The following is a 16,246-nucleotide window of genomic DNA, read 5'->3' as shown; positions in this document are numbered from 1 at the left end:
CATGTTGGGCTCCATGCTGGTGCGGAGCCTACTTAAAAAAAAAGTAGATTTAATTTTAGAAAACAGCTAAAATTCATGTGGAACTGAATCTGGTGACTAATGCCAGTGATCAAGCTAAGAATTGTCATTTTTAGACCAAAACAAGGTGTAATTATGGAGCCTCAAGCCTGTTTTTCTTTGGAGAAAGGCCTGTTGCAATGTTGTTACGTCAGAAAGTATTAGAAGTTATCTGTATTCCTGATCCGATTCTTATTCCTAAACTGACCCTCATTTTATTTTATTCTTTTTAAGATTTTATTTATTTATTTGATAGAAAGAGAGAGAGAGAGAGAGAACACAAGCGGGGGAGGGGTAGAGCAAGAGGGAGAAGCGGGCTCCCCACTGGGAGCCCGACTCGACTGGATCTCAGGGTCCTAGGACCATGACCTGAGCTGAAGGCAGACACCCAACCGACTGAGCCACGCAGGCACCCCCCGACCCTCATTTTAACCAAGATCTTGATGCTCAATCCTAAATCCAGGCCTGACCCAAATCTGAACGTGTATTTATACTGTCTCTAAATTACCCACACGTGCTCACCAAATCTAGCATCACTGAGACCCAGAAGTTGTCGTTCATTCTTTTCTGAGTTCCACTTTGCTACTTTCTGGTTCCTTTCATGATCTGAACCTGCACTAATTCTCGAATGATTTTTAAAAATATAATTGCAGGCGGTTAAGCATCTGCCTTTGGCTCAGGTTTTGATCCCAGGGTCCAGGCTCTCTGCTCAGTGGGGAGCCTGCTTCTCCCTCTGCCACTGCTTCTTCCCCTGCTTGTGTGTTCTTTCTCTCTCTCTGTCAAACAAATAAAATCTTAAAAAAAAACAACCCAAAACTCCCTTCTCAGACAGTCTTGTCTGTCCTCTAAATCCAACCTGGGGGCACCTGAGTGGCTCAGTCAGCTAAGCATCTGCTTTCTGCTCAGTTTGTGATGCCAGGGTCCTGGGATCAAGCCCTGCGTCGGGCTCTCTGCTCACTGGGGAGTCTGCTTCTCCCTCTGCTTGTGCTGTCAGATAAATAAATAACATCTTTTAAATAAATAAACAAACAAACACATAAATAAATAAATCCAGCCTGGATCCCACCTGCTGTTCTCACAGAACACGGTTCTTTTCATTCTTGGTATTTATTACAATTAATAAGAGAGATCATACATCAATGAATTGGTGTCTTTATGCCTTTACTCTCTCTCTTCCTCAGAAGGTCAGCTCCACGAGGCAGGGACCACATCCTTCTGTCCATCACTGTATGACCGGGGCTTAGCATACTGTCTGGCACGAAGTCGATGCTCTGGAAATATTTGTTGACCAGCTCTCAGCCATGAGTTCCTCACCTTTGATATCAGGGTGTTAGGTTCTGCCTCACAAATGTTATTGTGAGGGTGGAGAGAGAAGGGGAGCAAGGAGACTGACACACAACAGGTGGTCAATAAATGCTGCTGTTATTATTATTGCTGTTGTTGTTGTTGTCGTTATTACTATGCATTCAGAGGCCAATGAGGACCGAGGGATCTTGGAGGCGGGGACTTGAGGGCTGCTTAAAGTGGACTGGTTTCTTGGAATAAGCCGGGCATTGCAGTGGGCACAGCGTAAGCACAGGCATGGAGGAGAGAGAATATAAAGGCTGTATGCAAGCTTATGTGGCTGGATGAATAGTAGGGTTTGGGATAGCCCTGCCGTTAGAAAGGCAGACTGGGGCCAGACCAGGGAGAGCCTTGAATGCCAACCCAGCACATTTGAATTTGATCCTTAGGCAGTAGGGGGCCAGTGAACGTTTTTGAGCAAAGGTGTCAGCTGAAGAAGTGGTTTATTAGGAAGACTGATTAGGGCAAACCTGGAGCAGGTGGACCAAACCAGTGAAAAACAAAAAGTCTGACAGTTTCATTCATACCCCACCACTAACCCTTGTGACTGCATAAAACATGCAAGGGTTAGGGGTAAAAGCTCTGACAGGACTCAGATTTGGATTCACGCCCCGGCCAAGCAACCTGGCTGACACTGAGCACTTCCCGAGCACTCGTGTCACCTCCCTGAGCCTCAGTGTGTCCGTCTGTAAAATGGAGATAATCATCTCTACCCTGCCTATCTCACTGGACTCTCGTGAGAATCAAATGAAATTAAAAATGCGCTCATTAACTCGTTAGAAAAATGACCCCCGCTCATGTATCAAGTGGCGTTGTAAATGCTGAGAGACAGGGGTGAAGTGGGAGTGCGGGGCAAAGGCGTGTATAATTACCAACTACTGAGCGCCCACTGCATGCTCCCCCCCCCCCCCCGTTATCTCACTGAATCTGCCCCATGCAGGGCTGGGACTCAGGACCCTGACATCACCACCTGAGCCGAAACCAAGAGTTGGATGCTTAGCGGACTGAGCCACCCAGACGCCCCTCATCTCAATGAATCTGAACAATAGCCTTATCAGGTCGAGCCCATTTTATAAATGAGGAAATGGAAGCTCAGAGGGGCTAAGTAAGTCACCCAAGGGCGTTCAGGCTTAAGTGGAGAGGTCAGGTCTTGGGCTCCGGGCTGACCCATGGGTGAGGTGACTGCCTGCCTCCTTGCGTTAAACCCTTGAACGCATCTGGCTCTTTCCAATGTCTAGGCCTTTATCTTGTTCCCTTTCCAGGGGCCCCATCCTGCGTTTATTTTTGCGTGTGGGACCTCTATTCATCTCCTAAATTTTAGATCAGGCTTCAGGAAGCCTCTAGGACAGCTGAGTGGGACCCCTCCTCTGGGCTTCCTCAGTATTTAACCAAACGTCTCCTATGATACTAACCACATCAACACTATATCCTTGGCGGGGGGGGGCACCTGGCTGGCTCAGTCGGTGGAGTCCGTGACTCTTGATCTCTGGGTCATGAGTGGGACGTGAATGGGGTCATGAGTTTGAGCCCGACCTTGGGCATAGAGATTGCTTAAAACAAAACAAAACAAAACAAAAACTATATCTCTGGTCTCTAAACTTGTTTTTTTTTTTTTTAAGATTTTATTTATTTATTTGACAGAGAGAGAGAGAGCCAGCGAAAGAGGGAACACAGGCAGGGGGAGTGGGAGAGGAAGAAGCAGGCTTCCAGCCGAGGAGCCTGATGTGGGGCTCGATCCCAGGACTCTGGGATCACGCCCTGAGCCGAAGGCAGATGCTTAACGACTGAGCCACCCAGGTGCCCCTCTGGTCTCTAAACTTTTAAAAAAGCATGTTCCCTATCAGTAAAAAAATTTTTTAAGTGTACACCCATAATTAGGCATATTTCTCAATAAAGTACTGTATGTACACATGCTTCCGTTGATCCATGTATACTAAATATCAGTAAATCCTAGTTCTTCTATTTAATGAAAAATAAAGATAAGTACAGGATCTGATCTAATCTTTTCTTCCCACATCCCACTGACCCCTGACATATTACAGCTTGGCCCCTCCAACCTGAAGCTGGGTGGGGGAGGGTGGGGCTGGCACAGTGGTGGCACCCTTCCAGCTGCCGGTGGTCTGAGAACTGGGGAGTTCAGCCTCTTCCCTCAGTGGGCTGGACCTGGGGGGAGGGGGGCTTGTGGGCAGGAGAGGAGCACCTCCCACGGTGCTTCCACCGTCTTGAGCCAGCGGGAAGTGGGGTGAAGTTGAGCCGGATTAGCCGAGGAGGGCAGGGAGGCTCCTGGAGCCGCAGGGTGGCCAGAGAAGGGGGCGCGGACAGGCGCACGCACCATGCCGCTGCAGGACGACACCCTCCGAGAGGTGTGGGCCTCGGACAGGTCCGGAAGCACCCCCCACCACCACCTCAACCTACCTGAACCCTGGGGGGCCCAGGTAGAGGGGTTGGGAAGGGGCAGACAAGGGGAGGAAGACAGACGGATTCCTTTGCTACCCTCAGCGGACATGAGGAGGAAGGCCAGAGCCCGGAGGTCCAGCGGCGCCCCAAGCAGGTGTGTCACCCCTGCTGGGAAAGGAGGCAGGGAGAACCTCCCATTGCGTGTAAACCCACGCAGGGAAGGGGATCTGGGAGTGGGACGTGTCCCCCTCAGCAGCGTCTGGGGGTTGCTTCCTTGCAGTTTTGCTTTTTTTTTTCTTTTTTCTTTTGAGGAAAGGGGTGTTTCGGGGCATGGGATGTCCCCGGGGGGGAATTGGGACTTTGGGGCCTTGGACGTGGCCATGATGCATCATGCACCTTTCCCCACTCCAAGAAGAAGGCTGCTGTTCCCCTCCCGATAATCCGCGGTTATTTCTGGCGGCTCAAGGGATTAGAGGGTCATGGGCAGCCCTCAGAGCCCCCCCCTTTCCTTCCTCTTCCTCCTCTTGACCCCCACACCGCAGCGACCCGCCAAGGGGCAGAAGTTGAGGAAGAAGAGGACGGAGGCCCCCGAGTCCCCCTGCCCTAAGGGAGCCAAGCCCCGGAGACCTGGAGGCGGGCGGGGGGCCGAGCCCGGGGGCGCCCCCCAGGGTGAGGGACGCGGGAGGTGTGCGGCAGAGTCCTGGAGCCCTGAGGGAGGCAGAGAAGGGGGAACTGGAGGGGTGGGAGCCGGCCGGGGTAGAAGTGGGTGGGGGCTGGGAGGGATGTATGAAAGCCAGGGGAGGGGTGGCGGGGGTGGAAAGGGCGCCCAGGGGAGTCCGCCACGGAGAGGAGCCCGAGGGGGGCGGCGTCCGGGGCTCGGGCGCCGTCGGAGGAGGGGGGCTGGCCGTGCCTGACCCCGGCCTCTCGGCTCAGCCGGGCGGAGGGGGAAGCCGCGGGAGGAGTTGGCCCCGCAGCCGCCGGAGGTCCGGCCGCCGCACACCGTCTACGCCAAGTTCCTCAGGGACCCCGAGGCCAAGCGCGACCCGCGGGAAACCTTCCTGGTAGCGCGAGCCCCGGACGCAGTGGACGGTGAGACAGGGGCGGGCGGACGGGAACGGCGACAGGGAGGCGGAAAACTTGGGAGAAGAGCCTCCCCTTCTCTTTGAGCCAGAAAAAAACCATATTCGATTGTTCTTTTCTCCGTTTTCGGGATGGGGAAACTGAGGCACGGAGCGGTGAAGAGTTTTGCCTTAAACTACAGCTAGGGGCCAGAGGTAGCCCAGATGGGTCTGGCTGGAGGTCAGAAACCGCAAGGCCAGGGAGAAGCAGGCGCGGTGGGGGGCGGGGGGCTGCAAGACAGGCAGGAGTGTGTGAGGAGAGGGTCCCAGAGAGAGGGAGAAAGGCCCTACAGAGAAGGGCATCTCCCCAGAACAGGCTGGCCACGCCCCTCGCATTCCCCCAACCCCAGCTCACTCCCCTGAACACCTTGGGGTCACCCCCAGGGTTTGAGGAAGGTGCTGGAACTGGGTTCCTCCTCCTGTTCCTGTTCCTCCCCCTCCCAGGGTCCCAGATAACGGGGCCCACGCCAGCCCCCATTATGAGGAGTTTCTACCTACAGAGGAAGAGGAGGAGGAAGAGGAGGACCACGATGAGGAAGCGGAAGAGGAGGAGGAAAAGAAAGAGAAAATCCCTCTGCCCCCCAAGAAGCCTCCTAGAGAGAAGACTGCCGGCATCAAGGAGCGGAGGGCCAAGGCCCAGGGTCAGAAGGGTGAGTGTTGATGGTACAGAGGGAGCACAGACTCGGAAAACCAGCCCTGTCCTTCAGGGGCTTGGAGGCCTCCGTGATACCTGAGACATCAAAAAGTTGAGACATCAAAAAGGTACCCCGTGCCTGGAGGCAAGAGTTTCTTTCTCTGGTGTCTTCCCCTTGATGGTTCTTAAGTACAGAGATCAGTATGTGCTCCCGGCACCGTCGCACCACTGCCCGCCCAGGGGGCTCTGTGAGCCAGGGAGGACAGACGATTTTAGTTTTGCGATATTTTAGTGGTTTTTTTTTTTAACTCAATATGAATTACTGTTATAATTTTCACAGAAGTATCGAAGTGATTACGGTAAAAATCAGTCAATGAAATAAATGCTGTCACGGCTCCCTGGCCGGGCACCTCGCCCCACAGGCACCGGAGTCTGGTCTAAACGGGGACAGGTAGCTAGGACCTCGGGCCTCTGTGGGAGGGAGAGAGCGCTATCTGTAGCACCTGCCAGAGGCTTTCTGGGGGAGATGGGGTGGGAGCTGGGAATCAGAGGCTCAGTTAGAAGGCCTCGCGTTCGTTCGTTCGTTCGTTTGTTCGTTCATTCATTCACTCACTCATTCTGTAACGCCTGTTAAGCTCCTGGTGTTTGTCCAGCCCTTTACGGACTCAGGATTAAAATATTACGAGCAGAAGACAGACTCTGGGTCCTTGTCAGGCCTTCAGGCTCCCTGGGGTTGGAAGGCTCTTCTTTGTCTAACCCCTACCTCCATTTTCAGGGGACGTGGGAAGCCCTGGCCCCCCAGCCAAACCTCTGCGCATTAAGAAGAAGGAGGCACCAGCGGGGGAGGGGCCCAAGCTGAGAAAGACAAAGAAGAAAGGTGAGGCCGTTCTCCCGAGGAACAGGGGACTCTGGGTGGGGTGGCGTGTGACTCCGTCACATCCACACACACAGGGTCTGGGGAGGCTGACGAGGACCCCTCAGGGAGCCCGGCGAGGGTGAGAAAGAAGACTCCAGCAGCCATGTTTCTGGTTGGGGAAGAAGGCCCCGCTGAGAAAGCTCCGAAGAAGAAAGGTAGGTGGGGTGGCCTCGGGTGTGATGACATCTAGAGGCAGTCCTGGGGGTGGGGAGCCAGAGTGCCGTGTAGGCTGAGGAGTGGGCTGTGGAGTCAGAAGACTTGAGGGGCATCTTGATCCCCACTTAAATAGCTGTGTGGCCTCAGGCAGGTATCTTAGCCTTTCTGAGTCTCTGATAATAGTAATATGGGATTACTCTCCTGTGGTCGTTGGGGGGGGTCCAAGTAAGACATGGGGGTTAGAAGTACTTCGCAAACCATGAAGTGCTCCGCGGGGTCAGAGGTTCACAGGCTAGTGTCCCCTCCATGCCCAGGCACTTCCAAAGGCCCAGAAGAGGAGAGGAAGGAGGACGAGGAAGAGGAGGAAGTGGCAGCCGTGGTGACAAAGAACAGCAATCAGAAGGGCAAAGCGAAAGGAAAAGGCAAAAAGGTTGGGATCCAGAGGGGAAGGGGGCCGAGGGCCTTCAGGGAGCAGTGGCAGGGGCCTGGGCTTGGGGGACTAGAGTATGGAACCTCGTGGGGGCGGCGGGGCTGGGGCCATAGAATCGCTTGGGGTTAGAATCTTGGCTCCCTCTCTGATGACACGATAGGAGGACAAAGGGCACCAGACTTGTGAGAACAGAAAAGGCGGTTGAGGGGTCACTAGGCTGGGATTGGCTCCCTGCGGGCCTGATGTTATCTGGGCTCTAAGCCCTCCCCTTTGCGGCCTAACCAGCAGACCCACAGATGCTCACACAGCGGCCACACGAAGAGACACCCATGTTCTGTACCAGAGAGGTAGAGTGCACGGGCAGATGGTGTTCGCCGATTGTGTGAGTTGTTAAAATATTTTCACGCTACTGCTCTGAGGCTACCCCACCCGGGACAGCCCAACCTTCTGGCGGCTGAAGGGTTAACACTGGCAGACAGGGGCCTCCAGAATCCCCCTCCAGGCCCACCAGCGTCTATCTCCAGGGGCAGAATAGGCTCACTATTTTGAATATTACTCTTCCTCACAAATAGGACTCAGGCATCAACATGCACAAGCTGGAGTAAGCAGGAGAGGGGGCCAAACTGGAGAGAGAAAGTGATGAAAGTCTTCGAGAAATTGGTTTCCAGAAGTGGAGAGGTCACCCTGAGGGCAGGGCCGGGGTCTGAGCCATGTGGGTTTATTAGTTTGTTCAGGAGTGCTCAGGTCTTGGGGGACTGACTCACATTAGCCAAAGTCACCACATACCGATATATAAACCGAAAGGCCAGTTTCTTATCTCCCGCGGGGAATATAACCGCAGGGCCGCCTTCAATACAGTAGGTCCTGGAAATTCACAGCTGTGACAATGTGTGAATAAAGCTCTGGCTTTCTCCACGTCACATTCCAAACATAGTCTTGTGTTTCCCAAGTTTCTTCTGGAGCAGCGCAGAGTGGAGAAGAGATGCTCCCTTGCCCGCAGGCTAAGGGCCTGCTCGCGGACACCAGCCTCACCTCACAAGCAGCCCAAACCTGCCCTCAGCAAAAATGGGCAACCGCAGCATATCAGGGATTCTTAGTGGCTCCATGTAGCACACACCCAGGCTGGCAGTCCCTTCTCTCCCCTCTTGGGCAAGTTGGGGTTGCAATCTTGGCTCCCCTTCTTAGGAGGGATAGAACCTGAGGGTGGAGGGCACCAGGCTTGGGAGAACCAAAGGGGCAGCTGTGGGGTCACCAGGCTGGACCTACGCCACCCTAGGGTAGAATGCAACCAAACTGTGATTCGGAGTTTTTCTGTGCGCAAGATAAGCTTATCTATTCATTCATTGTCCTAGCTCTGTATTGCCGTCTGACAAACCACCCCCAAAACTCAGTGCCTTAAAACAACCAACATTTCTTTTCTTAGTTTCTGTAAGTCAGGAGCCTAGAAGGGGCCTAGCAGGGTACTTCTGGTTCGGGCTCTGTCACGAGAATGCAGTCAAGACGTCAGCTGGGTCTGCAGTCACTCCGAAAGCTTGGCTGGAAATAGAGGATCCACTTCTAAAATGGTTCAGTGTCATGGTTGTTGGCTGGAGCCCCCTCCATAGGTGGCTTGAGTGGTCTAATGACACAGCAGCCAACTTCCCCCAGGGCTCAAGCGCGGCCCGAGGGAGACAGCAAGGAGAAGCCACAATATCTTTTATGACCTGGCCTTAGAAGTGACCCCCCCATCACTTCTGCTGTTTTCCATTGGTCAGAAAGACCAAACTCTGATACCACGCAGAAGGGGACTACATGAGGTGTAAACACCAGGAGCCAGGGGTTACGGGGGCTCATCTTGGGGGTTGGCTGCTACAGTCATTGATATGTACCGCACGCTGTAATAATAGCAGGAGCTAACACTTCTCTAATACAGCAGTTCAGAACCTTGGCCCCACCTCAGTTCACCCCTTGACACAGTGTCCACGTGAAGGAAGGTCTTTCTAAGGCTCTGGCTCTAACAGGAGGCTGGGTACCATTTTAAGCCCAGTTCTACTTCTTACTAGCTGTGTGAACTTGGGCAAATTGCTTAACCTCTCTGAGCCTCAACTTCTTCAGTAAAATTGGACAACTACTTCAGTAGTTCCCAAAGAGAATTAAATCAGTTAATATTTGGAAGATACTTATAACTATGCCCGGCGCATTGACAGACTTTCTATGAATGTTTGTTAAATATATAAATTAAGTAAGGTCTCTCCTGAGTATCCAGCCCCAACCTCTGCATTTCTCAGATGAAAAAACTGAGTCACAGTGTGGTTCAAATTAAACATGACAGAGTTAGTGGTGGAACCAGGGTTTGAACCCAAGCTGTCTGGCTCCAGGTCCCAGGCTCTTCACCACAAGCGAAGCAAAATAGTAATGAAGCACCGAGCTCTGCAGACCCGTCTAGCAGGGCCTGCTGAGCTGCTGGGGAAGTGCGGGGGGCGGGGGCCAGTTCACTGCAGCTGGCCTGTGTGCTCTCTTCCCACACACAAAGCGGTGAGTTGTCCTGCCTGCCCTGCCTGAGTGTCCCAGCACTGGGGACCTGCTGAGGGCAGGGGAGGGCTGATACCCGCTCTGCCCCGACCCAGAAGGAGGAGAGAGCCCGATCCCCACCTGTGGAAGTGGATGAACCCCGGGAGTTTGTGCTCCGCCCTGCCCCCCAGGGCCGGACAGTCCGCTGCAGGCTGACCCGGGACAAGAAGGGCATGGATCGGGGCCTGTATCCCTCCTACTTCCTGCACCTGGACACAGAGAAGAAGGTGGGTAGGGGGGAGGTGGCAGGGGAGAGAAAGAGCAGGTGCCTGGACCCAGGCTGGGGGTGGTGGTGGCTAGAGCGAAAATGGGGGTCAGGTGGAGTCCAACGCAAACAGGCCTTCGGTTTCCCCTCGCTGGCCTCCTTCCTTCCCCCGGCTTCTCCTCCCATCTCCTCACCTGTATGCCGTCCCTCCCCAGGTGTTCCTCCTGGCTGGCAGGAAGCGGAAACGTAGCAAGACGGCCAATTACCTCATCTCCAGCGACCCCACCAATCTGTCCCGAGGAGGGGAGAATTTCATTGGGAAGCTGAGGTGGGGCTGGGAGGCCCAGGGCCGCACGAGTGCCACGGCGAGTCACTTCCATCTCCCTGGGCCTGGCAGTGTCCACCACATTGGGCGCTCTAGAAATGTCCCCTGCCCCAGGGCTTCCCACACACGAATGTGCACACATCCCTTGGAAGTGTTGTTCAATGGCTCACTGGGTCTGGGTGTGGGGCAAGAGTCTTCATTTCTTTTTTTTTTTTTTAAAGATTTTATTTATTTATTCAACAGAGATAGAGACAGCCAGTGAGAGAGGGAACACAAGCAGGGGGAGTGGGAGAGGAAGAAGCAGGCTCATAGCGGAGGAGCCTGATGTGGGGCTCGATCCCATAACGCAGGGATCACGCCCTGAGCCGAAGGCAGACGCTTAACCGCTGTGCCACCCAGGCGCCCCAAGAGTCTTCATTTCTAACAAGCCCCCAGGTGACGCCCGTGCTGCTAGACCAGGGCCCTCACTTGACATAGGTTATAAGGTCCATGAGGGCAGGACCATGCCTGTCTCATTCATGGTTGTACATAGTAGCAACTCAATAAAGCATCTACCAAGTGAATGAATAAACAAATACCAGCACCTACCCTGTGCTGTGTCTCCCCACATATCTCATCTAATCCTCACTGTGCATCTGAGAGGTAAGGGGAAGGGGAACCCCCGAGTCAGGCCTTATTTCTTATATTTGTGTATTTAACAAACACTTACGTAAGGCCTACCTATGTGTCAGGCATAGTTCTAACTTCCAAATATGAATCCATTTAGTCCCCTTATTGACCAAGTGAGGTAAATACCGTTATTAGGCCCATTTTACAGAGGGGGAAGTTGAGGCTCAGAGAGTTTGGCCTGCCTAGGGTCATGCAGTAAGAGATGGAGCTGAGATCTGAAGGCTGCCCAGTGTCCTTCCAGATCCAGCTTTTAAAAAGACCTCATGAGGGGCACCTGGGGCAGGGGACAAGAGTTGCTCTGTCCTAAGACACCCACACCCTTGACACAGGAAGCTCTCCAAACTGCCTGGCTGTGAGGAAGGGTCTTGGAGCAGGGGTGTGGAATCCCCCCAGCCCGGCCCCCAACTCCACCTACTTGCAGGTCCAATCTCCTGGGCAACCGCTTTACTGTCTTTGACAACGGGCAGAACCCGCACCGTGCAGGAGGGAGCACTGACGTGGGGAGCCTTCGGCAGGAGCTGGCCGCTGTAATCTATGTGAGCACACCCTCCTGGGCCCCCCGGCAGGACCCACCCCTTCCCAGGGCCCAGCCTAACAGGCCTCTCCCTCCCAGGAAACCAATGTCCTGGGCTTCCGAGGTCCCCGGCGCATGACGGTCATCATTCCTGGGATGAATACGGACAACGAGAGGGTCCCCATCCGGCCGCGAAATGTGAGCCCAGCACCGACCTCCCTGATGCCTCTCCCTGAGGGTCCTGCTCCTCTGTGACCCATTCATGACCCACTCCTGGGGAGCTGGGGGGCAGGGGCTCAGGTTGCCCATACCCAACTTCTCGAGCACACTCATCGCCCTGTGTCACAAATTCATTCTGGAAACTTGTGGGATGAATTAGGGGTGTTTGTAATTGAATTCACTGAAACAAATACAATGAGGGTTTTATTTTTCCAGTTTACACCAAATCATCCATTCACATAGTCATTCACTGAGTGAACTGTAAAATGTATATATTGTATTATATGCATTCAGTGCATAATGAGTGCTGAGTATTATTCTAGGCAACTGCAAGACATCAGTGAGTAAAAAAGATCTGCCCTCATGAAGCTGGCATTCTAGGGGAGGAGACGGACCGTAGACAATAATTGTGATAAATAATAAGTCGTGTAGTATGTTAGAAAGTGATATACGGTATGGAAGAAAGAAGAAGTTGGAGTAGACCTCATTGAGAAGGTGATGTTTAAGCAAAGACCTGAAGGAGGTGAGGGAGCAAGCCTGCAGATATCTGGAGAAAGAGCATCCAGGCAGAGGGAAGAGCCAGTGCAAAGGCCCTGAGGCAGGATGGTGCCTGGTGGGTTTGAGGTGAGAGGTGAGCGTTGAGTCGCAGATAGGGCCCGTATAACTGGTTTGTACTCGGAGAAACAGGAAGCCACAGCAGGGTTTTTGGGAGTGACTTGATTTGCCTTTTATTTTAAAAAGCAAAGGTTACTTGTTTGTGTGTGTGTATGTGTATGTGTGTGAGGTCTAGGGTAAGACGGAGAGATGGCCCGGGAGAGGTGGCCTTCTCCAGTGTCAGTCCCTCGCTCTGCTCCTCAGCGCCGCAGGTCCGTGTGCCCGGGATTGCAGAGACAGGGTGACTGGCATGCTCCGTGCCCGCAGTGATGTCACTTGACTCATTTACAATGAAAAATAACACCCGTCAGCTGATCACACACCCTTCCATGCTGGCAAGTCACACCGTAATCAGAGGCCTGACCAACCCGCGGGCCACGAGGCACGGAAGGCTGGAGTGTTGAGCCACGGATCCCATAGTCGCTCCTTCCAGGCCTGGAATAAACACGCAAATGCTCCAGAGGCAGCGCCTCCCGAGTGCGTTTGGGCTTCGTAAGAACTCCCCAGGGCCGCTCGGGGTAACTCCGCGCCTTTGCGCAGCCCATTCATTCTACAGTCGTTCATAAAGCCAGGCGCTGAAGATCCAAAATCCACGAGAACCATCAGAACCATCCGACCTTTATGGGCATTTACTCTGGGCCAGGAATGGATCTCAATAACATGCCTAACATGCCGTGCACTCTTCTTTAATCCGCACAAGCCCCTGCTGTGAGCAAAACTGAGGCACAGAGCCATCAATAATACGATGCCCCCCCTTTAAGTATCTAATTCTGCCTATTACGGTGTAGCAGGAGAATAGTAAGAGCAAGGTGTTGCGGCAGGAGACGCAGAGCTAAGACGTCGAAACCAGACGTGGGGTCAGGAAGGCTTCTCGGGGGACGTGTTCTTGAGCAGACTCACTCTAAGACCTGAATATGACCCGTGCCGAGGGAACTCAGGAGAGGAGGAGCTCAAGGGCGCTATCACACAGCCACCACTCCTTCCTTTGAGAAACTCTCTCCCGAGACGTCTTATTTTAACCACTGTTTACCTGTCCGTTTCCCCAAGCACACCTGCGAGCTCCTTGTCCATCCTAGCATGTCTAGCACCCTTGGGATCGGCTGCCAGCATGTGGCTGTTCCGAAGGCCCCATGGGTGTCAAGGGCACAGAGCACCTCCTGTGTGCCAGATGTTACTTCCCAGCCCCCCACTTTGGTGTCCCATGGTGAACCCCCATTCTCACAGAGGTCCACCCTGCCCCCAAGGATACCGCAGAGACCGAGCGTGCTCTCAAGGATCCCCCGAATGGATGTCAGTGTCCAGGCTGCACACCAGCACACACGTGCAAAGGCAGGCACGGGTCCCCAGGCCCCTTCCCCTCGGTCCTGAGATATCTCAGCCACCCCTGACTGTCCTCTCCCTAACACTCCCCCTTGGCACCCCAGGCCAGCGATGGGTTGCTGGTGCGCTGGCAGAACAAGACCCTGGAGAGCCTCATCGAGCTGCACAACAAGCCACCTGTGTGGAACGAAGACAGCGGCTCCTACACCCTCAACTTCCAAGGCCGAGTCACACAAGCCTCAGTCAAGAACTTCCAGATTGTCCACGCCGATGACCGTGAGTATCTGAGGGCCCAAGCCGGGCTGTTCCCCACCACACCACTTCCAGGACCCTGACCCTCACTCGGGCCTTTCCCCACCACCTCACTCTCTCTTTCACACACACTCACACTCACACACACTCACACACACACACACACACACACACACACACACACACACACACAGCTGTCCTTCATCGCTGGAGCCAGAAAATCCAGGAAGGTTACTCCCTCCTGCAGGGGCACTGACACCAGCCCAGGAGCCTCAGATATTCCAAGCAGGGGTCTTGGGGCCCATTGTCCCAGGCCTTCTTTCTAGCATTGACCGGAGCCTAGGGGAGATACTGGGGTATTCTGGGTAAGAAAGACTGTGTTGCAGGGAGAGTTAATCTGCGGGAGCTTCAGAACCACTGATAGCCCAACGTCTGTGTGGTCAAAGAGGCTGCTGAGGCTCTGAGAGGGCGGCACCTTCCTCAAAGCCCCTCAGCAACTCCAGGAGGTCCCACTGGCCATCCAAATTTATTTCACAGACACACAGGGCTTTCTGTGTGGTAGGCACTGTTCTCTGGACTTCACACTTAGAGGTTACCACACATAGAGGTTACCACTTTGGGACGGAAAGATATCTCCCAAGGGCCTCCAGGTTCCCAGGATTGGTTGACACTGAGCAACTTCTCCATCCCCCACGCCATCCTAGGGATGTGTCCCCAGTGTCACCTGTCCCAAGGCCTTGGAAAACTGCTCTCCAGATCACATTTCTGGTGGAGCCCGGTCGGCAGAGATCAGGGGTATTTTTAGCAACTTCCTGTCCCTATGGATGCTGGGGGAGGTGTTGGGACAGGGGCTGGGAACCTGGACCAGATATGGGGTGGGGCTGAGTGGAGGCACTCGATAAGGTAGGGACTCAGGGGGCTAGTGAAGGGATGGAGCCTGGCAGTCCAAGATGGGACTTGGGGCCCAGGGATGGGAAGAAGGAATGAGGCCAGAGCCATTGGGAAAGGATTCTAGGCTGGGGGAAGTGTGACAGGTTCCTATATTTAAGTGCCTGTCTTACACATAGCCCTGGGTGGCAGAAGATAAGGCAGGGTCCCTGCCCTCAGGGGCTTACAGTCAGTCAGAAGGCTGGTCAAGCTGCAGGTGGGGCGGGTTGGGCCAGATAAGAAGCGGTGGACGGGTGGAGGGTGAATAATTGAGATGGTGGCTGAGGATTAGGACCCCAATGCAAAGAAGGGAGACTTCTCCTGAAGTTGAGGACACTATCTGACAGAACTGGGACCCCAGGAGGTCTTGGGCCCCCCCCATCCCTGTCTGTGTCCATAGCCGACTACATCGTACTACAGTTCGGGCGCGTGGCCGAAGACGCCTTCACCCTAGATTACCGGTACCCGCTGTGCGCCCTGCAGGCCTTCGCCATCGCCCTCTCCAGCTTCGACGGGAAGCTGGCCTGCGAGTGACCCCAGTCTCCCCCAGCGCCCGCCAAGGGTGGGGGAAAGGATGCAGTGGAGGCTTGCAGGGTCCATTCGCCAAAGCCCCCACTGAAGACTCCTTTCTAGTCCGGGGTGACCCCTCACTGTCTCCGAGTGACCTCCATCCACTCCCCAGCCTGGCACAGGCCGAGGCAGGGGAGGAGCTCAGACGGCGGTCCGACAGAGATGAAGAACATCTGGAGTCGGGAGCCGCACATCTGGTCGCGGAGCTAGCCTGCGCCGCTTCACCAACGGCCCCCCTTCCCCGCCCCGCGCCCCAGTTACTTCCTGTCCAGGAGCAGTAGTCAGTGTTGTTTTAACCCCCTCCGGGATCGTCCGAGGGCTCCGAGGAGTGGGGCGGGCTCGGAAGAGGGGGTAGGTGATGCGGGAGGAAGACCGGGTGCCCACATTCCCAATAAAGCCGCGTCCCAGGCCCGGCAAGCAGTGGCTCTTCAGCGCGTGCCGAGAACGAGGCGGCGGGAGGGGTCCGGAGCGCGGGAGAGGTCCGGAGGGCGGGCTGGAGGCCTGCCTCCCCACCCCCCAACCCCTCTCCCGCCCTGGCCCGGGGCGCTCCCGCGTCCCCTCCCCCGCACCCAGCGCCGGTCCTACCGAAACTCGGCGGGCTCGTGGTGTCGAGACGCCCCCCGCGGGGGCCCCGGGCCGAGAGGGAGGGCCCCGGAGGTCCGGGAAGAGGGGGAAAGGGAGAAATTCGAGAAACAAGCCTCTCGGGGAGAACCAGACAAACCGGGTCCGGGCAGGGCGGGCGCAATCGCCAGGGCGGGGCGGGGTCTGGGGCCCCGGGAGTTGGGGGCGGGCTCTCGGGCGGGAGAGGGCGCTCCGCCTTGGCGGCTCGGGACTGGGGTGGGGGGGCGGTGTGGGTAGGGAACCCCAAGGCCCGTGCGCTCCGGCTCCGCGGGCCTCTTCGTGACGCGGCACCCCGACTGGAGTCCAGCCGGCTAGGCGGGAGCTCCGCCCTCGGCCCCGCCCAGGCCGAAGCCCCAAATTTTGGTGGG

At 55.2% G+C, this 16,246-nt stretch overlaps 1 protein-coding gene and 1 long non-coding RNA gene across 2 annotated transcripts; one reads left to right on the top strand and one right to left on the bottom strand.

Annotated features, from left to right (window-relative positions):
* Positions 1 to 3,734: 3,734 nt before the first annotated feature.
* On the top strand, positions 3,735 to 15,691 carry TULP1 (TUB like protein 1). The gene is made up of 14 exons (XM_044378300.3): positions 3,735 to 3,781; positions 3,901 to 3,952; positions 4,341 to 4,431; positions 4,732 to 4,887; positions 5,417 to 5,566; positions 6,326 to 6,427; positions 6,502 to 6,621; positions 6,937 to 7,052; positions 9,659 to 9,829; positions 10,023 to 10,135; positions 11,223 to 11,337; positions 11,415 to 11,513; positions 13,613 to 13,784; positions 15,088 to 15,691. The coding sequence occupies exons 1-14, from the start codon at positions 3,735 to 3,737 to the stop codon at positions 15,219 to 15,221; spliced, it is 1,638 nt and encodes a 545-aa protein (XP_044234235.3). The 3' UTR covers positions 15,222 to 15,691.
* On the bottom strand, positions 11,726 to 16,023 carry LOC130542223 (uncharacterized). Its single transcript, XR_008956603.1, has 2 exons — positions 15,843 to 16,023; positions 11,726 to 12,623 (listed from the first exon to the last, which is right to left on the bottom strand). It is a non-coding gene; the product is annotated as an uncharacterized LOC130542223 (long non-coding RNA).
* Between the last annotated feature and the right edge of the window lie 223 nt (positions 16,024 to 16,246).

The sequence above is a fragment of the Ursus arctos genome, unplaced genomic scaffold, assembly GCF_023065955.2.
Source record: "Ursus arctos isolate Adak ecotype North America unplaced genomic scaffold, UrsArc2.0 scaffold_31, whole genome shotgun sequence".
In the NCBI taxonomy this organism is placed as follows: Eukaryota; Metazoa; Chordata; class Mammalia; order Carnivora; family Ursidae; genus Ursus; species Ursus arctos.
Note: the sequence above shows the minus strand (reverse complement) of the source record. Positions and strands in the feature narration are given on the sequence as shown.